General features: G+C 44.5%; 1 protein-coding gene across 1 annotated transcript in view; it reads left to right on the top strand.

The window, feature by feature from the left end:
• Window positions 1–27,188, top strand: part of FHIP2A (FHF complex subunit HOOK interacting protein 2A) — a 1,458,394-nt gene that overhangs the window by 249,869 nt on the left and 1,181,337 nt on the right. The window contains exon 3 of the mRNA XM_044055532.1: window positions 9,714–9,883. Within this exon, the coding sequence (XP_043911467.1) occupies window positions 9,714–9,883 (170 nt within the window). The remainder of the gene's footprint in view (window positions 1–9,713; window positions 9,884–27,188) is intronic.

Below are 27,188 nucleotides of genomic sequence, written 5' to 3'. Positions count from 1 at the left end.
TCACCAAATAAATATGCAGGTACTCTGAAAACATAAAATCTCTACAAAGATCAGCCACAATAAAAGGTTTAAATATATTTAATGATAAATAGTAAAAGAATGGGAAAATACTAAGTATGTATTCACAGTGACATTGGAGTTCAAAATCCTTCCTGTAGACCATGCTACTGTGGCAGAATGTAACCAGCTCCCTCCTCTTGTGGGTGGGTGAGCTGACATCCTTACTCACTCCAGTCCTTCTTCACTTGGCTCTCGAAGTGCCCAGGCTGTCGCATTAACTTGCATCATTGGTGTCATGGCTCTGCGCACCACAGAGATGGCACTTTTGGAGTAGAATGCTGTTGTGGAAATGCCATAGTTCCTTAGGATAGGGTCTTATAAATGGAGGCTAAATATTTAGACACGTGTTTAAAAAATGACTAGGCTTTGGCCCCATGTTGAAATGTAAATATGAATACACTTGTGTGGAAAACCACATATAAATTTAATGTAGTATGTGGTGCAAAAGTAGGGGTGATGGCAAAGAGGTGTATAACAAAACTTGTTATGCACGTCAGAGCTTTTATGCCATACTTGCATACTAATGTACTTGTATCTACCGTTGTATGCCACCAGAAAATTGAAATCGCTTTAAAAGCTGTAACATACTTCTTGCTACCACAAACCGGCAGACTGAAGTGTTTAACTCATTCCCTCCACCACAGCTCTTTTGAGTATGTACTTTTAATTCCCAGTGGATGTGTGTCGAGCCTTTAAAAATGAAGTTATCACTTTACAATTCAAACAGATATTCATATCTCTGGAACCAAAAGTGTTACTAGAAAACTGTAAATGGCAAACTGTTCAGGATAAATTAATCTTTACATTAATGGCATTCATTCAGTTTGTTTACTTTAAACTGGATTTTATAAGCCAAAATAAACACAGTGAGTATTAATTTTGTAATGTATCATATATTCGTAACTATTCAAGCAAGACACATACTGCCCACAGGCTAGTCTTCATACAGCTGTGAGCTTTCATATGAGGCTATGCAGTTCTGTGTTATCTGAATGTTGAGATATTTACAGAAATATGAAAATTTATTACAATTTAAATACAGTGTACAAATCTAGCTCTCTAGTTGTGTTAGACAGAGCTCAAACATCAATACAGTTTTGCTTACCATCATGTATATTTTAAGATGAATTTTTCATTTGACGCCTAAATACTACATTTGATCTTCGCCAAAAGGTCTTGGCATCTGTGGGAGGTAACTACAGAAGTGCCTGGAGGTGCACTCTGATGTTCATAGGTAGGTACTAGGCTATCTGCCCGAGGGCATTTATAAGCCTAGCCAGAGTGTCAGCTTTCGCCGCCCCATTGATTAATTAACTGAGCCTCTGTCAAGAAGAGCCAATGAAGTGATCCCAGGGGTGTATTTTCTGTTACCCATCCACTCGTCAAGGATTCTCTTGAAGAGTGTTAGTGAGGGGCTCTGCCTAATGTAGTTAGGAATTTTGTTCCAAAGCATGGGGAGTCTCTGACAGGACTCTATTCCTCCAGCAGGTTTAGTGCACTAGAGCGAGTAGCTCACAGTGACCTGGATTTCTTTAGGTGGAGCATGTCCATCAATTCCGAGTTGGACATGGCTTTGTAAGTCAGGCAGAGATCATCTCTGAGTAAGCGATATGCCACTGAGTACAGCTGGAGTTTTTCCAGTCAGGCTTCATAGGACATATGTTTGAAGCCAGTAACCCTCTTGGTGAGGTACTTTTGTGGTCTTTCCAGCTGTTGGAAGTGTCTTGTGAGATACATCCCAAATGGGGCATTGTACTCTGATTGGTCTGATGAGTGACGAGTAGAGGAGCACTATAACCTCTTTATTTCTAGATGCGAACCCTTTAGTAATTAGATGGGCTACATAGAAGGGTTTCCTAACTACTTTGGCAATATGATTGCCAAAGGAGAGATTACTATCTACCTGCGTCCCCAGATCTCTTATTGCCTCTTCTGTATTAAGGGGGCTGACACCTATGTGGTAATTCATGGGCGTTTTGTTTTTCCCAAATGGGATGACTATGCATGTTTTGGCATTTAGCTTGAGACCATGACTTTGACACCAGATGTCCGTCTCAGTAAGGCCCTTTTAGAGAATGTTCTCGTCAGTCTGAGAGTCTGTTATGGCTCCCAGTTTGCAGTCATCGGTGAACTTGGTTAGCCATAGTCCTCCTGTGTTTGCCTGTACTTCTGAGAAGTATATGCCGAACAGTAGGGGCCCCAGGACCGAGCCTTGTGGGACACCACTTGTGACTGGTTTAGAGTCGGACCTGGAGCCCGCTATTCTTACCTTGAGTTCTGTCTGTAAGCCAGTTGGCAACCCATCTTGTGACGTAGGGATGTTCAGGCTGGTGAGTTTTTCTATAATTCCCGAGTGGGGAATGATGTCAAAAGCCTTGGCGAGGTCAAGGTAGGCTGTGTGAACTACCTTCCCCTCATCTATGGCCTTGGTGACTGTCTCGAAGAAGTCAACCAGGTTTAGTAGGCATGATCTGCCCTTAACAAAGCCAAACTGGGTCGGTTCAAGTGTTTGGAGGTTGTCAATGTCTTTGTTAATGAGTTCCATGATGATGCGCTCCATAGCCTTGCAGACCAGGCTAGTTAGGCCTATGGGGGGGGGTGATGGCTACCAGGGTCAGTTGTGGCCCCTCCTTTGTGGAGCGGAATAACCGTTGCTGTGCGCCATTCTATGGGCACGTAGCCTGTGGAGAGGCTGAGGTGGAACAGTGTGTTTAGGTGGGGGGTTAGTTCGTTCTGTAGTTCGTGCAAGACGCAGCCTGGGACACCATCTGGCCCCACTGACGCTGTGCTTTTGGCTTTTGAAAGGGCTGTTTTCACCTGTGCATCTGTGATGTCTGGAATCTACACTTTTCTGGTATTGTTGTGGGCCGTTTTGGGGGTGAGAGGGGGGTGAAGTTTGCACTGAGTCTATCTGCCAGGATGTTGGCAATATCAGTGGGTTCAGTATAGTTTTTGCTATTTTGCACTAGCTCACACCATGTCTGCGAGTTGCCACTTAGATTCTTGACATAGCTAAAGAAGGCTTTGTTATCTTTCGAATCCTTGGCTATTTTTCTTTCGAGGTTAGCCTTGGGGGATTTTATGAGGGACAGTAGTTTCTTACTGTTACTGATCAGGGATGTCTTTCCTTCTTGGGATTTGCTTTTTTTCTGAACTAGTTTCCTCCTATTGTATAGCCTGTTTATGGCAGGGGTCCACCAGACTGGTTTCCTTCTCTTAGGGGAGTGAGTCTTGGTTTTGCTAGGGATGGCACAATCCATGCATCCTTGTAGGTGCTCATAGAGTGCATTTGTAAAGGTTCCTGCATCTTGGACACTGTTATCCTTTAGTGTGGGGACTGTGAAACTTACCACCTCTGTCTTAAGTACGGTGACGTTTGCTATAGAAAAGTTTTTCACTGTGGTTTCCTTGGTTGGAGGTGGTGGTGTGGTGTGGACATCCAGAGCGATTAGTTTATGGTCTGATCTAACCGGTGACCTGTTGCCCATGTTGGTGATGACCAGGTCCGATATGTTTTCACCTCTGGTAGGGGGTTTACCAGCTGATCCAGGGCATTTAAGTTGATAAATTCCAGGAAGCGCTGGACCTGGGAGTTTGTACTAGAGTAGTTTTCCCAGTTAACGGTAGGGTAATTGAAATCGCCCAATATCAGGGTGTTTGGTAGGACCTTCATGTTTTCCCGCGTCTCCAGAAAGGCAGAGTGGTGGTCCTGGGTTATGGAGGGTGATCTGTAGCAGCCCACAATTTGCATTGCAGATTTGCCTGATGTTAGTTGCACATGGATGATCTCGGAGGTATCATGCTGCGCCACTAACCTGGAGGTATAGGTATCCTTGATGAATATGAATACACCCCCCACCCTCTTTTGTGTTTCGGTCCGTGTTCTGTGGCCGAAATGTGTTGTATGAGTTGTAGCCCGGTAGTGCTGGGTTGCTCTGTGGAGCCTTGAACCAGGTTTCAGTTACTGCACAGATGTCGACGTTCTCCATACTGAGGAGTGCTTCAAGCGCGTGCATTTTGAGATTTAAACTCCTGGTGTTGAGTAGCATAACCCTCATTTTTTTATTTGTGCTGTTTACGGAGGTGGGTTTGACTTTTGAGCCTTGCCTAAAAAAGGCACTATGGGGGCAGCAAGAGCCTTGGCCAGTATTCGAAAGCCTGGGGGAGACTGGTACAAGCCATCTCTTGCGAAGCAACGAGGCTTGTCAAGCATGTCGTCCCAGACTGACAGACACTGGATCCCCTTTGAATGACACCAGAAGCTTAGCCAGTTGTTGAAATTGATCATTCTTTTCTTTATACTGCGGTATCATTCTTGGTGAGGGCAGGATGCTACCCCGGGCCAGGGTCATACCCACCTGGGCTACATGATCGGAGAGCTCTTCCATGTCTCTTTTCATGTAGTCCAGGGAGGTACATCTCAGGTCATTCACACCAGTATGAACAATGACAGAGTCATATTTGTACTTGTTCTGGAGTGACCTGAGTGCTTGTGTTGTGTGGTGGATTCTGGCTCCCGACAGGCAGCTAACAGTAACCTTCTCCTTGTCCAGCCTAGTGAGTGGGACGTCAATGTGCCTGACTAAAGAGTCTCCTATTACTAGTGTGCTAGGTATGTTATTTCGCCTTAAGGGCTGTGATTGTGCGGTACACTGATTTTGTGTTTTATGTGTTGTCTGGTTTGTGACGGGAGGTGCAGGTTTGTTGGGTTTCTGCTTTGGAGGTCTCTGCTTTTGCAGGTTTCTGTTTAGAACTTCCGAGTATGATTTTGTGTATTTGTGTATTTTTTGTCATTGCTGGTTCAGTATGTCTATGTGAGGCTGGAGGTGTGGTGCAAGTGTTAACCTTCTCCTCATGACTGCCTGTTCCAGTCTTGGGTGGAGAGTGCTTAGCCTCCAATTTAGCTATATAATTGCATCTCTCGCATATGTTAATGTTTTGTGGTAAGAGGAGAGGGTTGTCTGTGTACATGAGGCAGTTGTAACATTGCCTCAGGAAACCCAGATTCACCAGCTGGACTGGAGAGTATACCTGAAATTGCCCTTTGGTCATGCCTGAATAGTGGAGTGAGCTGCTTAGTCGCTTGGTTGGTGAGGGGTGAATTATAAGCGTTGCCCTGTTGGGCAATCAAGTGTCGGAGTATATTATTGCTTGCTATTAGGTCTGAGCCCAAGTGCTGGACTGTAGAATGCTTTTTAAGTGCTTAGGTTGAGAGTTAGACTTACTTTCAAGGGAAAAACGGAAGAGGAGACTTTGTGGAGCCGGGATAAATTTAGCCGTAGCTAACCGGTGCTGCCCGGACGTGCAAATGCGTTTTTTACAGCAGGGAAATGAAAAAGAGTGAAATTAGCCCAAAATGGCTTATAAACTACTAACTTGTAATGAGTTAACTGCTTTTAAAGCTCTTAGACCATTACAGGAACATTTGTATTCTGGCCACTGATCTCTGACATCACTAAGTATTTCCAAGCTTACAAAGCAGTAAAACACTTTACGCTCCTACACTTTTCTCTATAACTCGTAGTGCATCATAGCAGTTGAAGCTCCATTTACTATAAGAAACAATGATTGGGTTTCACCACTGATAAGTAATTTTTAATTTGTTCTTGTCCCTAATTTTTAAGAACACATAATATAGGGGATTCTGATCAAGTATCTAATCCAAACCACATTGTTATAGGTTTGAGATACAGAGGCCAAGAAATTAACCTTGAGAGCAGACTGAAGTAACATTTGAGAGGTGAATCTTGTATTCTATCAATAGTATATAACTACCGAGGCATGGTCAGGAATGCCCACTCATTACAAGAATATATAACTACTGAGGCTTGGTCAGGAATGTTTACTCATTACAAGAATATATAACTACCGAGGCGTGGTCTGGAATACCCACTCATTACAAGAACATACAACTACCCAGGCATGGTCAGGAATACCCACTCATTACAAGAACATATAACTACCCAGGCATGGTCAGGAATGCCCACTCGTTACAAGAACATGAAACTACCCAGGCGTGGTTAGGAATTCCCACTCATTACAAGAACATATAACTACTGAGGTGTGGTCAGCAATGCCTACTCATTACAAGAACATATAACTGCCGAGGCGTGGTCAGCAATGCCCACTCATTAAAAGAACATGTAGCTACCGAGGCGTGGTCAGGAATGCCCACTCATTACAAGAACAGGTAACTACCCAGGCGTGGTCAGGAATGCCCACTCATTACAAGAACATGTAACTACTGAGGTGTGGTCAGGAATGCCCACTCATTACAAGAACATATAACTACCCAGGCATGGTCAGGAATGCCCACTCATTACAAGAACATATAACTACCCAGGCGTGGTCAGGAATGCCCACTCATTACAAGAACATATAACTACCCAGGCGTGGTCAGCAATGCCCACCCATTACAAGAACATATAACTACCGAGGTGTGGTCAGCAATGCCCACCCATTACAAGAACATATAACTGCCGAGGCGTGGTCAGCAATGCCCACTCGTTAAAAGAACAGGTAACTACCCAGGCGTGGTCAGGAATGCCCACTCATTACAAGAACATGTAACTACTGAGGCGTGGTCAGGAATGCCCACTCATTGCAAGAACATATAACTACCCAGGCATGGTAAGGAATGCCCACTCATTACAAGAACATATAACTACCAAGGCGTGGTCAGGAATGCCCACTCATTACAAGAACATATAACTACCCAGGCGTGGTCAGGAATGCCCACTCATTACAAAAACATATAACTACCCAGGCATGGTCAGGAATGCCCACTCATTACAAAAACATATAACTACCCAGGTGTGGTCAGGAATGCCCACTCATTACAAGAACATATAACTACCCAGGCGTGGTCAGGAATGCCCACTCATTACAAGAACATATAACTACCCAGGCGTGGTCAGGAATGCCCACTCATTACAAGAACATATAACTACCCAGGCGTGGTCAGGAATGCCCACTCATTACAAGAACATATAACTACCCAGTCGAGGTCAGGAATCCCCACTCATTCATTGTAGTACATAGAGCAGTAGTTGATCTGATGTGCTACTAGTTACGGGAAAATACGTGCAGGAACACAAAGTGTTGTACCAAAGCTGTAAAACAGTGCTGTCAGACAGATACTGTCCATAAGCCATGTGTGTGCCTCATCCTCCTTTTTCTGACAGTGTGTGGTGTATGTGTATCAGCTTTTTACAGTTTTACCTTCTTGACTTTGCTCTGTGGTGCCTGGCACTGGCTGTTATGCTTTAGTACGAGACTAGAGCTACTGATGCTTAACGGATTATTATTAAAACTTCACTGTACACCTTTCTTGCATCAGAAAGGTGCTTAAGCAAGTTGTATTTTCCTGAATTCAGAGCATAATGAGCATAATCCCAGTGCTCTGTGTATAACAGATTGGTTATGATTAAAATGTCATCATAATCCTCTTTGTGATGCTCCTGTCTGATCATTTTTTGCTTTTGCTAAAATTACATTTATGGTTCTGGAAAGAGTATAAATCAGAGTTGAAGGGGTTGGAAGATATGATTTAGTAATGGTTGATAGGGCTCTTGAAAAAGGCTGTGTATTATTGCTCCCTTGAGGATACAATAGTTTTGACAAAAGTTGTTCTTTATTTCAAGTGAGACTGTGGTGGACTGGCTTTGGGTTACTGAATGTTCCATGCCATTTGAGATAACAGTGAAGCACACTCAGTGTTTGCACTGAGGGAATATTTTAATTTATTTGATCTATGCTTGCAATTTGAAGGAAAGTACAGTTATTTTAATTTTAGGTAAAGATACAGTGGTGTATTGAGCGCCTAACAGTGTTGTGAACATGTATAGTTTATCGCACAAAATTAGTACTATCATTATAATTTTGTGTATCGATATGGGTGAAAGGAGATGTATGGTACTTCCTTGTGCACAAGAATTCAACACCACTTATGCCAATTTCATCAAAAATAACTTTTCAGAGTTTTTTTGTAGTAGTGGGGCTGACTAGGCTTTATTTCCCAAATTATATTTCCCTTTGAGTTTGTTAAAGCTTAGATGTAAAAAAAGTGTTCACTTTTGATCTCAGAATTCCAAATATCACACACTAACGCATCTTTCGTTTAAAACGCAATGAAAGACTATTTTCCTTTTTTTGCGCCTGGTTTCTGAACCTGGAGGATTAGGTACCTTGTATCTTTATCTTCGAAGTCTGTAGCTGATCTCTGGACGTGTATGCTTCCCCTGTGTGATCATGTGTGAGTTGGACTTGCTGAGAAGGCGTCATTGTGAGTTGATTAGGTTTATTTATTTTTATTTAAAACATTTATAATGGTACACAGCAGTTGTAGTTCAGCTGTTAAGATGGTTTATTCTATTTAATGGCAGTGTATCGGGTTCTGTCAGTTCTCTGCAATTGAACATTTAACAACATATGGATAAAAGGGTAGATGATGTTCAGGAAGAACAGAAGATTCAAGATGTCAGAGTTTTAATATTTGTGTGAGGAACTTGCATGCTTAGTATTGCACTGATGACCTGGAATTGTTCTGCAGGCTGCAACTAACGCAAAGCAATAGCCCAAATGCTGTCCTTAAAAGTTTTATAGAGCATGCAATAACAGGTTTCCCTGATTTCTTAACACTGATTGGAAATCAGAGCTGAACTTCTCACATATAAAGTTGTGTGGCATATGTGCAAAGTGACCTGAGAAAATACTCTCTCAATGGATCTGTTAGCATGTAAATAAATTCCTTTTTTGTGAAATTGTTTAATAATGGTCGTTTTTGCCACAGTTTTTACTCTTCTGACGTCTTGCTGTGAGTGGAACATGATGTTGGTTTTCTGATATGTACTACAAATGATCATTCCAGGCATGTGCCTTTCTCAAGTTGATAGCTGTGGGTGGGTGGGGGTGGGGGCTGTGCCGGTCATGACTGAAGGAGCTTCATGGTGGTGTAATAATTGCACTTATTGGAACAGAGCAGTCTGGGATTGTCAGATTCTTGGGAATTTTATTTAACTGTATCTGTCAATCTGTCCTTTGTTGACCAGGATAGTCCGACTAGGCTAGCAGCATCTTTTCATAGGAGACCTGAGATGGTATTTATACTACTAGGGGAATTGAGACAAGGCATTGGGGAACTTCCAATACTCTTCTTGATAGATGCAGTGAGATCTTTTACATCCACTTGAGCTACCACCAACTCAAGTATATGGGACCTCTGTTTTAACATCTCATCTGAAGGGCAACACACTGAGGAATGCAGCACCCCCATTACACTGCACTGCGGTAGCAGCAATCAGTCTACCAGGTGTGAGTATCGAACCTTTAGCTTTGCAGACCAACGGCGAACGTGCTACCTGTTGCATCACAGACAATTTTACGAGACTAAGTTGTTAAACTAAATTGTGTAATCAGTAATTCTAGTTTTGTAAAACTAGCTGTTGAGAAGGATATTTGCACTCCATTGATTATCGATATTTCCTTTTTTTTATTTTTATTTTTTTTTAAGTAGGAATGTGTGGCTGTGAATTTAAAAACATACAAATGGCATTTATTTTTTTTCCACATGAAAGATACTTGATTACTGAAATAGCATTCAGTTTTTATCATATGAGATGTCTGATATATGCAAATATTGTTTTACTTTATAGATGACAAAGCTCCAGTGACTGATACAAACATCCCATCACACTTGGAACAAATGCTGGATATCTTGATTCAAGAGGAAAACGAACGTGAATCTGGAGAGACGGGACCTTGTATGGAATACTTACTGCATCACAAGATCTTGGAGACTCTGTACACGTTGGGAAAGGCTGATGTATGCACATTCATTTTTGTTGCTGTCATCTGTGTTTATACAACTCTGTAACCAGTGAAAATGTGCATGCGAGTCCCAGAGCTAGAGAAGCTTATATAAGTTACTTTGACCATCGTCCTGGCAGAAGCCCATCTGCGTGGTAGTACAATACAGTTACTATGGTTTGCCCTTCGATTACCTCTGGGAATTTGTTTGGACCGCTTCCATTTACTCAGTTTTTAACTAATAACTGCTTATTTTCATCATGTTTTATTCTTTTTTTTTAATCCTTTGTTGACTGGCCTCTTTTCAGTGGAGACCTGAGCTCGTATTTGTACTTATAGGGGAAATTTAGCTAGGGCATCAAGGAACTTCCCCTAGTTTTCTCAATTAAATGCCGTGGGATCTTTTACATCCACCTGAGCTGCTATCAGCCCAAACAGATTGGGCCTTGGTTTAATGTTTCATCCAAAGGACAAAGCACTCAGGAGTGCAGCACTCCTAATACCATGCTGCAGTGTCAGCAGTCCTGTTGCTTGGAGTGGGAATAGAGCCCACAGCTTTCTGGTCTTCCACCACCCAAGGCTTGTGTGCCACCTGTTGTACCACTGACAGATTGTTTTCTGTTCTGTTCTTCATTTGTATTGTCTGTCTAGTTTAGTTTTTGCCTGTATGTATTCAGTTATTGGTCTGTCACTACAACTTCAGATCAGACTACAGATCTGGTGATATAAAAGGAGAAAGTGTTTAAACCTAGCAACAAAGTTAAACTAATCAAACTACTACAGAACATACTAATCAGACTACTTCAAACCATACTATAATATTTGCTTCAATGACTGTCAACAGTGTTAGCCACAGTAGAATGTTTGTAAACACTAAGGACATAGTTTGTGGGAAGATATTTCTTTTATGAAACTCCTGTATTCTTAGAATTAGTTCTGTTCCAATGAGTACCTGCGAAATCTGTTCTTTTGACAAGAAAAGCTGCAAATTAATAAAAAAATATATGAATATTAGTTTGTAGTGGTGTAAGTAATGCAAACTTATAGGTTCATAGGTGTGTACTAGGCTAATGGCTCTGGCCTTTACAAGCCTAGCCATAGGATTTCCCTGGCATAGAGCCACCCAACCATAGTTCCCAGTGCCTCTGTCGAGTAGAGCCACCGGAGTTATCCCTAGGGTGAACTTTCTGTTTCCCATCCACTCATCAAGGTTTCTCTTGAAGAAGGTCAGCTAGGTGCTCTGCTTGACATGTATGGGAAGTCTATTCCATAGCATGGGCACTCTCTGGGTTATGAACCTGTCCCTCCAGCATGTTCTGTTAATTGTAGCAATGAGATTGAGGTCTCTGGAGCGTGTGGTGCGGGGGGATTGGGATTTCTTTAGATGTAGCATTTCTAACAGAGCTGAGTCTGATATGGCTTTGTAAGTCAAGCAGAGATCGCCTCTAAGTAGGCGATATGAGACAGAGAATAGTTGAATTTTTTTTTTCTGAGTCTGTCCATGTTGGACAAGTGAAGGCCCAGGATCCTCTTTGTGAGGTACTTTTATGGCCTCTCCAGTTGTTGCAGGTGTCTAGTGAGGTACATGCCAAATGGGGCATTGCACTCGATGATTGACCTGTCTGGTCAGTGCTGCTGTCTTTGGACCAGTCACAAATCCCATGCAAATCAAAAAGTTTCCACCATACCAATTACAAATGTTTTTAGACCCCACCCCTTTCCACCACCAATAAACAGGGTGTGATGTATCCTAATCTTCATTACCGCTTTGAAATCACAGTATAAGTTGAGCCTAGCGGATGCACTGTTCAGAAAGATTCTGTAGGTCTGACAAAGCCCATTTGATCAGGGTAGAAGCACTCATCTTATGCCCACTTGGGTGTTTTCCCAGTTGGAATAAAACTTTTCACAGATTAATAAGAAATGAGCCTGTGGAAATCATTTTGTCTAAATGCAGTCAGTTACTTTTAAAATGTGCTTGGATAAAATTATTATTAATTTAATTGCATGCTGGATGCTTATGTTTGCCTCTGAATTAAGTTTTCTTTTGAGCTACTTTAATAGGTATTTAAGGAGGCAAGAAAATCTGTTACTACTTTTGGTGTCAGAATATATAAATTGCTTAATTTTTGGCTTAGCATGCTTGTCTTTCAGCCATTTATACCAGCCTGCCACTGGATACTTCTTTATCTACTCATCTGATGTCAATTTTCATTCTGTCCTCAATGTTTGAGTTCGCATCCGATCCAGCTCTGCCATTGCAAAAGCTTGTGGCAACCAGAAAAGTCTTGAGCTCTTCCCTTACCCAGAAAGCACCAACACCAAGTTCTTCAGATCTCGTTTGCCACTCCCGAGCAGCTAAGTGTTATTTTTCAAATAATTACTCTCTCTCCTACTAGTTTTTCTTTCTAATTTCTTATAAATCTATTTTAGATCTGGTTTTTATATATTGCTAGTCCCTTACCCTTCCCTTTTTTCATAGCTTTGTACTTTGATGCCCACGCACTTTCTGTGGATTGTTTGGGTTCACTCCACCTGCATGAAAACTGTGCTGTATGCCATGCTTTCAACCCAAGAGCTCTGGTTGGATGAAAAAAAACAAGTTAATTCTCAAAGGGTTACTACCCTTTTCTTTTAGTGAGGCATTATCTGGAGCTTCCCCCTCCACAAGTACCCCGTCGGAATCTTCCAGATATTTGGACAAGTCTAAGAGGAGACATCTGTCTGATCCAACAACTTCCTCAGATCCTACATTGAGAAAGGAAGACTCCTCAGATTCTACCTCATTCTCGGATCCAAAACCTAAAATAACCAAAGATATGTCTGATCATTTTTTGGGAACCAGATACTCTCCATCAGTGGACCCAGTGCCCTCTAGGGTCCCTTCCCCTTTTTTAGAGAGGCCAAAATCCCCATTAGTACTTTCCACTCATTCTTCCAGGAGCCTTACAGAAGAAGACGTAGAGAGGTTAGTGAAAAAGATTCTGTCGGCGCAGAGCAAGTCAAACCTCCTTTTGGCTCCTACCCTTCTGGGTCAGGAGATCCAACCTTTCACTACACCCCCTTTACAAGTTCCTCCTCCATCCCCGTTTTCAGTTTTGGATCTGAGCCTTCCAGGTCCATCAGCATCAGATTCAAGAATTGCTTTATTCTCTGAGCTGAATCTCACTCTGAGCTCTTCAGTTCCATTGGATCCGAAAAGTTCTCAGAGTTGGCGCTGCCCTGTCAGGTCTGGGGTGTTGCATTCGACTCTGAAATTTTTGGAGCTGTCACTGCACCTCGGGGCCTTGGCATGGGCTAGTTTGGCTCTGACTTCAGCCTTGGGGGAGTTCCCCTCTGAGCTGGATGGGGCTATAGTCCAAAGACCTGCCCTTATGGATCCGGGGTCCTTCTCTTCTCTGGGAGGTTCTGCCTTTGAGGACATGGAAAGAACCTTGTCTGCGTCCACAGCAAAGACTGTTCCTTTCCACTTGGATCCTCAGTCTCCAGTCTTGCCATGTCTTCATCTGGAGTCTCGCCTATCTTCTCTACGGGGACAGCTTGTACCGAAACCCCAGGCTTCCCAGCAGGATGTTCCCACCTCTTCGGATACCTCCCCAAAGCATCCCACTGAGGAGGTCCCTAACAAGAGAATGTGTAAGAGGAAGCAGTTAGACTCTCCAGAGGAGTCAGTTACAGAAGATACAGACTTTGAAGTTGAAGGGTCCCCACAGTTGCCTCCTGAAGATGTCCAGTTTAAGACAACCTAGAAATCCTGAAACCAAGAGGTGGCTGGAAGTCCAGCAGCCCTTCATCTGAAGAGTCTGTAGTCCTAGAGGCATTGGATAAGGGCAAGTGTATCTCTTGGGTTACTCCACCTGCCGATGGCCTTATAGATATGAGGTCTTGGCAGGTGTGGAAGGGCCCAGACACCACTGAGCCAACCCCCCAGAGACTAGATAAAGTTTTGACAGCACCAGAAAACAGGCAGTTTTGGACAGAAGGTACAACAGTAGAGGCCATGGTCATGGCTGCAGCCACAGAAGAGGAACTCTTCAAAGAAAGTTCCACTGTCTATCCACTGAGCAGGGAGATTTGGGTGATGGACAGATGTTCATCGTGTTACCCTGCTGCAGTCATCACACTTGGGTTATCCTGCCGTCAGGCGGTCCCGCAGTCTGCCTGAGTTCCAAAGTCTTGGTCCGGTGCCGGTTGCTGTCGCTTCTTCCCTGACGTCAGTGCGCCAGGGGTATATAAGAGGCATCCGACGCCATTTTCTACAGTCTTTCTTGCCGCGCGGTGCCTGAAGCAGAAGCAGTTCGCAAGTGCCTGTTGGCCGACACCTGAGATTTCCGAATCGAATTTCAGTCCGAAGTCTTCAATAAAGCTAAGTACTTCATTGGGGAACCTTTTCTTGCCTCAATCCAATGTCAGAAAAAGTTAACAATTGCATTTCTTGTGGGAAGCAAATACCACATAAGGACTTCCATTCTTATTGCATTCCTTGCCTAGGCCCAGACCACGACGTCACAGGTTGTCGGTTTTGTGCTAGGTTTAATAAACGAACTATCAAACGCCGTTTTGACTTTGCACGACATTACTTTGGTAGGAAATTTAATTATATCATGCCGTCGGATCAGCCGACGACCGGCATGCATAAAAAACGCAAGGATAAGGACAGGCAGCCTAGGACCAAGCCAGACGCTGAGACCTCTGCTGGGCCTGTCGTCGGTTCTCCGGTTTTCAGTGAGGCGCCTACGCAGCCCCTGATGACCGCAGAATTGGAGCCCCAGACAGCTGCGAATTCTCAAGCGGAGTGTACTAGGCTGTCGTAGCCATCTTCATTAGGCCCTTCCGACACCGGAGCAGAACTATATCCCGGTGCAGTAAAAACACCTTCGGTTGCAGAAGGTGTCTTCAGACCGACTACACTCACCATTAAATCTTAAGCTAAGCTTAAAACTCCATTAAAACCAAAGAAGACTGTACATCAGTCTATAGTTCAAGGCCCCATACCTAAGAAACAGATGCTTGAAGATTTGATTACCCTAATCAGGGGTTCCCATCCCCCTCCAGATAAAAGACCAAGACAAGAGGAGGATTATGCTTCCTCTGACCAGGTTTCAATTCCCTCAGATTCTTATGAGGAACAGGATTACACTTTTCCCCCTTATGAAGACTCTGATGCTGAAGACTCAATTCCCTCAGCATCTCCCCCTGAAGACTACTCTTTTGGGGAAACTTTACACACCATGAGGGAACATTTCCACTGGGAAGGACAGGACTACTCTGATTCAAAGAAAAGGCTCCAAGAGTTCCTTTTACTACCCCAGCACAGACCACTTGCTATCCCTCCAGTTTTTTAGATATTGTGGATGATGTTTACTTGGAGTCTAGTCTAAATCCAGACTCTCTACCTCCTGCTGCAGCCAAACCAGACAGGTACTACAGAGTACCTGACTCACACAAATTCCTTTATAAAAGCCCTGTGGCTGACCCAGAAACAATTTCCCAGGGTCCCAAAGGGGCTAAAGCTTCTATGGCTAAAAGTCCTGTACCCTCTGAAAGGGATTCCAGAGCACTAGATAGATGGGGAAAGAAGATATACACCTCAGCTACTCTGGCTATGAGAGCTTTAAATAGTCAGTTTCACATGCTGAAATATCAGCAATTCCTAATGTCTCAATTAAAACAAAAAAAGAGCACACTTTCTGAACAGTCTAAACTCAAGGAAATGCAGGATCTGTTGCATGCAGCTGAACAGGTGGGCAAACATATTTTACAATGTGGATTTGATTCATTGGAAGCTTCATGTAGAGCAGCTGTTACTGGGTCTGTCATACGTAGACATGCTTGGTTAAAAGAACAAACCCTACCGGATCATGTTAAAGCAAAATTATTGGATGCACCTTTATAGCAAGATGTCTTATTTGGTGTCAAAGCAGAAGAAGTTTTAAAGAAAATGGAGGATAAGGCAAAGTCTATGCAGACGGTCAAGGATTTTTTACAGGTACAACCCCCTTGGCCAACAAAAACTGGTCCTTTCCAGCTTCTGACAGATCACAGAGGGGCAAATACAGACGCCCAAGGGGCAGAGGTCAGTCCCAAGGCCCTTACAAACCTCGCCAGTGGGGTACTGCTACCCAGAAGGGAGGCCCCATGCTAGCAGAAGACAAACACAATGACTCAACCCTCAAATTCCCAAGCAAATCTCTCTTGGCAGCTCCCTTGGGAGGAAAATTAGCACTTTTTGCAGACAACTGGCACATCATTACAAAAGACAAATGGGTCCTAAACATGGTCTCACAAGGATACAGATTCCACTTTCATACCTTGCCAAGGATAAAAGGAATGCCAAACCTGCCACAAAATCAAAGGGCAGAGGCACAAAAACAAATTACAGCTCTCATGGACATGAGAGCCATTCAACAGGTACAGACTCGAGAGCAAGGCCAAGGATTTTTCTCAAGACTCTTTCTAGTGCCCAGAAAGGACAATGCCTGGAGACCAATTCTGGACCTTTCATTTCTAAACACCTTCTTACAAGTACCCAAATTCAAGATGCTAACACTACAGCAGCTACTTCCCATGTTGGGCAAGGAAGCATGGCTAGTAACGTTGGACCTCAAGGAGGCATACCTGCATGTCCCTATCAGACAATGTTGCAGAAGATACCTCAGTTTCACTGCAGGTTCAACCCATTACCAATTCTCTGCACTGCCCTTTGGCTTATCTACTGCGCCCAGAGTTTTCACAAAATGTCTGGCACCAGTAATTGCATACTGCAGACAAAGAGGAACTCAAATATATCCATACCTGGATGACTGTCTTATCCAAGCAGAAAGCAAAGACATTCTCTTACATCATCTGGCCTTTGTAAAGCATTTACTAAACTGTCTGGGGTACACAGTAAACGAAAAGAAGTCAAAACTAGTGCCCTCACAAAAAATGACATTCCTGGGTGCCAGCTTGAATACAACGGCCCAGAAGGCTTATCTTACGCCAGACAAGCAACTACAACTGACTCAGTATTTCAAGACAATGGCAACAAGGACCCAATTAACTGCAAGAAAAATTCTGCAGGCTTTGGCCTTCATGGCATCTTGCATACTAATAATACCATTTTCAAAGCTGCATATGAGGAAATTACAGTGGTACCTAAAAAGCGTATGGTCTCAACACAGCCACAGCTTGGATACAATGATATCTCTCATTCCCTGCCTACAACAGGAATTTCTATGGTGGTCACAGGCATGTCACCTCAACAAGGGTCAGCCTTTCACCTTGCCCCCAGCCAGGCCAAACTATCACAACAGATGCTTCAGACTACGCCTGGGGGGCACACATGGCAGGACAATGCATTCAAGGCCTATGGACTGCAGATCTTTTCTCATCCTTTAATAAGGCAGTACCTCAGAGGGGCCAAGAACATCAGACCTCCAAGGAGAGCACCAATTCTGGCATGGGACCTCAATTATGTCTTGGAAAAACTCACACCGCCTCCTTTTGAGCCAGCCTCAACAGCGGATATAAAATTCTTATCCTGGAAAACAGCTCTGCTCCTAGCAATAACCTCTGCAAGACGAGTCTCAGAGTTACAAGCATTCATGGCTGTGGAACCTTTTATCATTTTCCATCCAGACAGGGTTTCTCAGAAGGACAAACCCAACATTTATGCCTAAGGTGGTGTCCAGTGTGGCCCTCAACCAAACCATTCACTTGCCTACCTTTTATCCAAACCCACAGAACAAGGGTGAGAAAATTCCGCATTCTTTGGACATACACAGGCAGTTACGTTTCTACTTGGACAGATCTAAAGCTTTCAGAAAGACTGAGCAACCTTTAGTGGCATATGCTGCAGGATCACAAGGAAAGGCGATCTCAAAACAGACTATTTCTAAATGGATAGGCCATTGCATCCGTTTCTGCTATTTTCAACATGGCAAATCAGTGCCTAAGGGCATTAGGCCTCATTCTACCAGAGCAGCAACCTTCCTCAGAGGAGTACCAACCAAAGACATCTTAGAGGCTGCAACTTGGAGTTCAGTGCACACTTTCACAAAGCACTACCACTTACCTCTTTACTCTAAATCCAGAGCAGTCTTTGCCACTGCAGTTCTGCAGGGCCTCATAGCCTCTCCTAATCCTATGTAGTCCAGCCACCCATCCTCAGCTTTGGGATTCAACCCAGGAGTAATGACTGCAACAGTGAAACACGATGAACATGATACAGTTGTGTACCTACCATAAATGTAGATGTTCGAGTGTGTTCACTGTTGCAGTCCGGATTACCCACCCACCACCCCCCTTCTCTTTGCTGGGACTTATCTGTACTTCTCTATCCTATACAACCTATGTGGTGTATTTGCTTGTAGATGAAGGAAATGTTATTTTTGTTCATGCATACTTATTGGCATATTTTTCAGCCTACCAATTTGGGGCAAGAAAAACTGAAGAAAATGGCGTCGGCTGCATCTTTTATACCCCTGGCACACTGACGTCAGGGAAGAGGTGACAGCAACCGACGCCGGACCTAGACTTTGGAATTCTAGCCGACTGCGGGTAGCCTGCCAGCAGGGTAGCCCAAGAGTAATGACTGCAACAGTGAATGCACTCGAACATCTACATTTATGGTAGGTACACAACCGTAGTTTCTCCTTCTCATAATGAGCAAGTCCCCTACCATTCCTCCGATCTCGTTTGTCGCTTTCACTTATGGATGTGGTCGCAGTTATTTCTTGAGCTTTGTTATAGTTGAGTAGAACAGTCTGATTTAATATAGTTTTTCTTTTATTGTGTTTCTATAATAGTTCTCTCTTACCCTTTCTACACCTTTTATTTCCATTGCTGGCATTTTCCTGCCTTTCTTTCCTATCATACCCTAGTAGTAGTCTCTGCTACCATCGTTGGTAGTCTTTTCCCTCATTTGCTTTTTAATTTTTTTCTGATTCTCTTCCTAGGAACTTCCTTGACAGGGTGCACCAGAGAAGTAAGTGTAAAAAGAGGTACTTAGACTCCCCTCAATAGTCTGTCATGGAAGATACTGATTTTGATGAGGGGGAAGGGTCCCAGAGATCATCACCTGATGATGTCTCCTTTTGCGACATCCTAGAGATCATAAAACAGAGGTGGTGGGTCTACCGGCAACCCCCCCCAAGAGGAATCTGTATTCCTGGAAGCCTTTGGGTCTAGTGCAACTACCTCCTGGGTGACTTCTCCCACAGACAATTGATTTGATCTCTTGGCAGGCATGGAAGGAGCCTGACTCCATTGAGCTGATCCCCAAAAGACCAGACAGGATTCTGGCACTTCCCAAGGATAGGAGTTTTGGAGTAAGGGAGTCCCTGTGGATGGCAGTGGCCACAAAGAAGGAACTTGTGTTGTAACGTTTCTCTGTTCATCCTCCTAACAGGGAGTCTAGGGTGATGAACAGATTTGGGAAGTGTGTGCATTTCGGTCACTGAGCTATTCGGCGCTCTTTACTAGACTTAAAAGGATTTGATTAAAGAACTTGCCAAATCCCTGTTAAAGACCATTACTTCTGCGGCAGAAGGTTCTATTGCCTCACAGTTGGCTACGCTGTAGTCCATTTTGAATTCGTCCATGAGGCTTATTTCATATGCAGCTTGAAGGTACCTCAAGGATGGCGGGTTCAGCCATTTCCTTTAGAAGGCATGCCTGGATGCTTCTGTATGATTTTGTGGAGACCTTCAAGTCTTTCTTAGTAAATGCTCCTTCATGTGGATATCCCACCACTGCCAACCAATATGTGACGACGCACCACTGGACCAGTAATCAAGGAGCCTCGATCCTCACCACTGATTCCAGTGGGGAACGTTCACTGGGAGGATAACAGATAACACACCCAGTATTTCCATATGCAGCTCTGATCAAGTGCAGATGTTCTTCATGTTTCACTGTTGCAGTCATTACTTTGGGTAATCCTGCTGGCAGGTTGCCCTCATTCGGCCTGAATTCCAAAGTCTTGGGTCCTGTGTCGGCTGTCGCCCTTCCCTGACGTCAGGTCGTCAGGGGTATAAAAGAAGCAGCCAACGACATTTTCTTTAGTCTTTCTTGCCACGCGGTGCCCAAAGCAGAAACAGTTCGCAAGTGCCGGTCGGCCGACTCCTGAGATTTTTGAGTTCGAATATCAGATCCGAAGTCTTCTATAAAGCTAAGTACCCAGTTGGGGAAACTTTTTTCTTGTTCCAGAACCGATGTCAGATAAAGTTAATAATTGTATTTCTTGTGGGAAGCAAATACCGCATAAGGACTTTCATTCTTACTGTATTCCTTGCCTAGGCCCTGATCATAACTTTCTGGGTTGTCGGTTTTGTGCTAGATTTAACCAACACACTTTTAAGCGTTGGTATGATTTTACTTTAAACTATTTTGGACGCAGGTTTAATTATCCAGAAATGTCGTCGGAAAGCCATCCGACTACCGGAGTTCACAAAAAACGCAAAGAAAAAGAGACCGCAAAGGCCCAAAACAGACAACGAAGCTTCTCCTAAGCCAGTCACCGGTTTGCCGGTTCTCAGTGAGGCACTTTCGCAGCCTCCTGACAACTGCTACTTTAGAGTCGCAGGCCGCTACCGACTCCCATGTGGAGTCGGCCATGCCACTGGAAACTCAAGGTATTGGAGCCTCGGACGCTAATCCCTCAGATGGGTCCGGAGCCGCTGAGCAGGCACCGGCTTCTGAGGGTGTATTCAGGCCCAAACATCTATACATTAAACCGAATTCAAAGGCTAAAGCACCTTCAAAGGCAAAGAAGCAAACTCGAGCCTCGTGGACAGGCCTACATGCCCAAAAAACAGATGCTCAAAATGGCCAAAGACTTGATTATCTTGATCAGGGGTTCCCATCCCCCTCCTGATAAAAGACCTAGGCAAGAGACTGACTATGAATCTTCAGATCAGGTTTCCATTTCTTCTGATTCCTCTTCTGATCAGGAATATTCTTTTACCCCTATGAGGATTCTGATAATGAAGAATCCATACCTTCAGCTTCTCCTCCTGAGGACTATTCTTTTGGGGAAACCTTACATACCATGAGGGAGCATTTCCACTGGGAGAGCAAAGATTTTTCAGAATCTAAAAAGAGGCTCAGGGATTTCCTGTTACTACCTCGGCACAAGCCACTAGCCATCCCTCCTATGTTAGACATGGTAGATTTTGTTTTTTCGGAGTCTAGCCTTACCCCTGACTCCTTACCTCCAGCTCCTGTTAAGCCTGACAGATATTACTGACTCTCATAAATTCCTTTTTAAAAACCCTGCTGCAGACCCAGAAACTATTTCTCAGGGTCCCAAGGGAGTTGAGGCTTCTGCTGCAAAAAACCCTACCCCTTCTGACAGGGATTCAAGGGCACTGGATAGATGGGGATAAAAGGTTTACTCATCTGCTACCTTGGCTATAAGGGCCATAAACTGTCAGTTTCATATGCTTAAATATCAGCAACATGTCATGGCATTGCTTAAACAGAAAATGTTGTTCAACTCTGAATGTGCAAAAAACAAGGAAATGCAGGATGTTCGTGTTACACTGCTGCAGTCATTGCACTTGGGTTATTCTGCCGTCAGGCGGTTCCCCAGTCGGCCTGAGTTCCAAAGTCTTGGTCCGGCATCGGTTGCTATTGCCTCCTCCCTGACGTCAATGTGACAGGGGTATATAAGATGCAGCCGACGCCCTTTTCTTCAGTCTTTCTTGCCGCGCGGTGCCCGAAGCAAAAGCAGTTCGCAAGTGCCGGTCAGCCGACTCCTGAGATTTTCATTCCGAATCCAGAACCGAAGTCTTCTACAAAGCTAAGTACCCCGTTGGGGAAACTTTTTCTTGCCTCAGACCGATGTCAGTAAAAGTTAATAACTGTATTTCTTGTGGAAAGCAAATACCTCATAAGGATTTCCATTCCTATTGTATCCCATGCCTAGGCCCAGAACACAACGTCACTGGTTGTCGGTTTTGTGCTAGGTTTAACAAGCGCACTATTAAACGTCGGTTTGATTTTGCCCGACATTATTTTGGCAGAAAATTCAATTACACCATACCGTCGGAACTTCCGACAACCGGAATACATAAAAAGCGCAAAGACAAGGACAGGCATCCGAGGCCCAAAACTGACGACAAGGCCTCTTCTAGGCCGGTTGCCGGTTCTCCGGTTTTCAGCGAGGTGCCTTCGCTGCCCCGGACGACCGCTTCTGCAGAACCACAGGCCGCCTCCGACTCCCACGTGGAGCTGGCTGGGCCTTCGGATGCACAAGTTTTTCAGCCTACCGAAACTAACCCTTCAAAGGGAACCAAAGTAGCTGAGCGATCCACAGCTTCAAAGGGTGTTTTCAGACCTACTCAGTTAAGCATTAAACCGACTGCTAAGTCTAAGCCTCCCTTAAAAACAAAGAAACAAATACAGCATTTTCCAGGACAGGCCTCCATGCCTAAGAAACAAATGGTCAAAATGGCCGAAGACCTAATCACCCTGATCAGGGGGGTCCCATCCCCCTCCTGATAAAAGGCCCAGACAGGATGCTGACTATGACTCATCCGACCAGGTGTCCATTTCTTCAAATTCATCCTCAGACTTATGATATTCTTTACCCCCTTATGAGGATTCTGATGCTGAGGAATCGGTTCCATCAGCCCCTCTGCCTGAGGACTACTCCTTTGGGGGAAACCTTACATACCATGAGGGAGCATTTCCATTGGGAAGGCCAGGATTACTCAGAATCTAAGAAAAGGCTCAGAGACTTTCTTTTATTACCTCAACACAGACCCCTTGCTATTCCGCCAGTGTTAGATATTGTGGATGATGTGTACACTGAATCCAGCTTAAATCCTGATTCCTTACCTCCAGCCCCAGTTAAACCTGACGGATACTACAGAGTCCCTGGCTCACACAAATTTCTGTATAAAAGCCCTGTTGCTGACCCTGAAACTATTTCTCAGGGACCCAAAGGGATTAAGGCCTCATCAGCAAAAAACCCAGTTCCCTTTGACAGAAATTCCAGAGAATTAGACAGATGGGGAAAGAAAGTATATACGTCTGCAACTTTAGCAATGAGAGCCTTAAATTGCCAGTTTCACATGCTAAAATATCAGCAATTTTTGATGTCTCAGTTGAAACAAAAAATGCTTCCAGATTCTGATCCTCCTAATTTTAAAGAAATGCAAGATTTATTGCATGCAGCTGAACAAGTGGGAAAACATACTTTGCAATGTGGTTTTGATTCTTTAGAGGACTGCTGTAGAGCAGCAGTTACAGGCTCTGTAATTAGAAGACATGCTTGGTTAAAAGAACATACGTTACCAGATCATGTTAAAGCAAAATTATTGGATGCACCTTTGCAGCGGGATGTGTTATTTGGAGTTGAGGCAGAAGAGGTATTAAAGAAGATGGAGGATCAGGCAAAATCTATGCAAATGCCGCCTCGATTTAGCAGAAATTGGCCAACAAAGAATTGGTCCTTTCCAGTCACAGACAGACCTCAAAGGGACAGATACAGACGTCCAAGAGGTAGAGGTCAACCACAAGGTCCTTACAGGCCTTGACAATAAGGTGCACCACGCCAGAAAGAAGGGGAAGACAGACCCCAACCATATAAAAAGCAGCCTCAATGACTTCCCACTACAGCTGCCAAACAGCTCTCTTGGCAGCCCCCTTCGGAGGAAAACTGGCACTTTTCTATCACAAATGGCATTGGATCACCAAAGATAAATGGGTTCTCAACATTGTATCTCAGGGTTACAGGTTCCACTTCCACACTCTGCCAAGGTTAAAAGGAATGCCAAATCTGCCACCAAATCAATGAGCAGAGGCTCAAAAACAAATTACAACACTCATGGACATGAGAGCTATTCAAAAGGTACCACCACAGGAGCAAGGACAAGGATTTTACTCAAGACTCTTTCTGGTTCCCAGAAAGGACAAAGCCTGGAGGCCCATTCTGGATCTTTCTTCTCTAAACACTTACCTGGATGTTCCGAAATTCAAAATGTTGACACTACAGCAGCTTCTTCCCATGCTGGGCAAGGATAGTGACCTTGGACCTCAAGGAGGCATACCTGCATGTCCCTGTCAGACAAAACTGCAGAAGATACCTCAGATTCATAGCTGGTTCAATGCACTATCAATTCTCTACACTGCCCTTTGTGAAGACCCTGGGTGCAGTAGATAAGCCAAAGTGCCTGGCACCAGTAATTGCATTTTGCAGACAGAAAGGAATTCAAATTTATCCATACCTGGACGACTGCGACGACTGCCTGATTCAAGCAGAGAGCAAGGACATTCTTCTAAAGCATCTGGCGTTCGTAAAAAAGTTATTAAATTACCTGGGGTACACAGTAAACGAAAATAAATCAAAACTAGTGCCCTCACAAGAGATAATATTCCTGGGTGCCAGCTTGAACACAACGGCCCAGATGGCTTATCTCACGCCAGACAAGCAAGGACAACTGACTCAATACTTTCAATTGATGGCAACAAAGACCCAACTCCCTGCAAGAAAAATTCTGCAGGCCTTGGGTTACATGGCATCTTGTATACTACTAATTCTATATGCCAGACTGCATATGAGGAAACTACAATGGTACCTAAAGAGTGTATGGTCTCAACACTGTCAAAGTTTGGAAACAGTTGTACCACTAATTCCTTGCCTTCAACAGGAGTTTTGATGGTGGGCTCGAGGTGGGCTCAAGCTTGTCACCTCAACAAGGGACAGTCTTTTACTCAACCCACAGCCAGGCAAACACTGACAACAGATGCATCGGATTACGTCTGGGGAGCACACATGGCAGGAAAATGTATTCAGGGCGACTGGCCCGCAGAACAAAGGCATCTTCACATCAATCAAAAAGAGATGCTAGCTGTACAAAATGCCCTTACAGCTTTCAAGGACCTGCTGCATCCAGGACAACTATTACTAAAGACAGACAACACCACAGTTATGTGGTACATAAACAAGCAAGGGGGCACACACTCCTACCCCCTCTGCATACAAGCCATGACCTTGTGGAACACAGCTCTAGACTACCAAGTTCATCTGCAAGTACAATTCCTGCCAGGAGAGAAAAACACACTGGCAGACGACTTAAGCAGAAACATCATAGATCCCCACGAATGGGAATTGAATCCACAAATATTCAGAATGATAATACAGAAATGGTGGAGCCCGGACATAGATCTGATGTTCATCGTGCATACAGCTGCAGTCATCACACTTGGGTTATCCTGCCATCAGGTGGGTCCACGGTCGGCCGAATTCCGAAGTCTTGGTCCGGCGTCAGTTGTCATCGCTTCCTCCCTGACGTCAGTGTGGCAGGGGTATAAAAAAGGCAGCCGATGCCATTTTTTTCAGTCTTTCTTGCCACACGGTGCCCGAAGCAGAAGCAGTTCGCAAGTGCTGGTCGGCCAGCTCCTGAGATTTACGAAAAGTATTTCAGCCGAAGTCTTCTTTAAAGCTAAGTACCCTGTTGGGGAAACTTTTCTTGCCTCAGACCGATGTCAGACAAAGTTAATAATTGCATTTCTTGTGGGAAGCAAATACCGCATAAGGATTTTCACTCTTACTGTATACCTTGCTTAGGGCCAGACCACGACGTCTCGGCCTGCCATTTTTGTGCTAGATTTAACAAGCGCACTATTAAGCACCGGGCGGAGTTCGCCCTTCATTATTTTGGCAAAAAATTTAATTATATCATGTCGGATTTTCTGACTCCAGTTACAGGCAAAAAACGCAAGGATAAAGACAGACACCCGAGGCCTGCACCGAGTACTGAGATTACGCTAAGGCCAACTACTGGATGTCCTTCAAGAATGCAACTGCAGTCCTGACATATGGGTTGTCCTGCCTCAGGCAGCCCTTCAGTCGGCCGGATTCCAAAGTCTGGGTCCGGCGTCGGCTGATGTCGCCTCCTCCCCGACGTCAGAGCTGCTGGGGTATAAAGGCATCCGCCGATGCCATCTTCTTCAGTCTTTCTTGCCGCGCGGTGCCCGAAGCAAAAGCAGTTCGCAAGTGCTGGTCGGTCAGCTCCTGTGTTTTCAGTTACCAAAGTCATCAAAAAGCTAAGTACCCCGTTGGGGAACATTTTTCTTGCCTCAGCCGATGTCAGAAAAAATCGAAAAGGTTAATAATTGTTTGTCTTGTGGTAAACAAATACCTCATAAGGACTTCCATTCCTACTGCCTTCCCTGCCTGGGCCCAGACCACGACGTCTCGGCCTGTGCTGCCTGTGCTTGCTTTAATAAGCGCACTCTCAGGTGCTGGGCAGAATTTGCCGAAGATTTCTTTGGCGAAAATTATGCTTACATCATGCCGTCGGAACAACAGACAGCACTTACTTCCAAAAAACGTAAGGACCGGGACCGACATCCTCGGCCCGCGTCGTCCACCAATACCACGCCTAAGCCTTCCGCGAGTGCATCGGTCTCTTTGGAGGTGGTAATTCTACCGCTCCAGGCCGACGACACCACTTTACCGCGTACTTCGGTCCCGGAGGTTTCCCCGGTGCCGGTTGTTGATTTTCCTCCCGAAACCGAAGCCCAAGATTTACCTGACACCATACCAGTGGATAAAGTTACTCCTACACGTGGGGCTGCTAGGCCTCCGGTCTCCATGTCCATCAAGGCCTACACACATGCTAAGGCTGCCAGCCAGGCTAAGGCCCATCCTCCTAAATCTCTTTCCCAGGGCCCCTCTTCTGATAAACAGATCATGACTCTTGCTGCAGATTTAATCTCTCTAATCAGAGGTTCTCAGTCGCATCCGGAAAGAGGTTCTCAGCCACCTGCAGATAAAAGGCCTAGGACTGAGCAGACAGATACCCTTTCCTCAGATGAAGCCTCTAGGGATTCAGAGCACTCAGATACCCAGGAAGAATCCTTCCCGGCCTACGAGGACTCTGATGCTGAGGAATCAATTCCTTCTGCCTCTCCTCCAGAGGATATTTCTTTCGGAGAAGTTCTCCATTCCATGAGAGAACATTTTCAGTGGCAGGGTCAGGAATTCTCTGACTCCAGGAAAAGGTTACGTACCTTCCTTAAATTACCACAACACAGACCATTAGCTATCCCTCCAGTGTTGGATGTCTTGGATGATGCATACTCAGACTCCAGTGCTTCCCCTGATTCTCTCCCCCCTGCTCCTGTCAAGCCAGACAGATATTACAGGGTTCCTGAAACTCATAAGCATCTCTTTAAGGCTCACACTGTGGATCTAGAAACTATTTCTCAGGGGCCCAAAGGAGTGGCTACTTCTTCGGCCAAAAACCCTTTGCCTGTGGACAGAGAATCTAGGTCCCTGGAGAGATGGGACAAAAAAGTTTATACCTCCTCCACCCTTGCCATGA

Source organism: Protopterus annectens, chromosome 14.part0 (assembly GCF_019279795.1).
Source record: "Protopterus annectens isolate FY-2018-M chromosome 14.part0, PAN1.0, whole genome shotgun sequence".
Taxonomy (NCBI): Eukaryota; Metazoa; Chordata; order Ceratodontiformes; family Protopteridae; genus Protopterus; species Protopterus annectens.
This window is presented reverse-complemented; position numbering and strand designations above follow the sequence as displayed.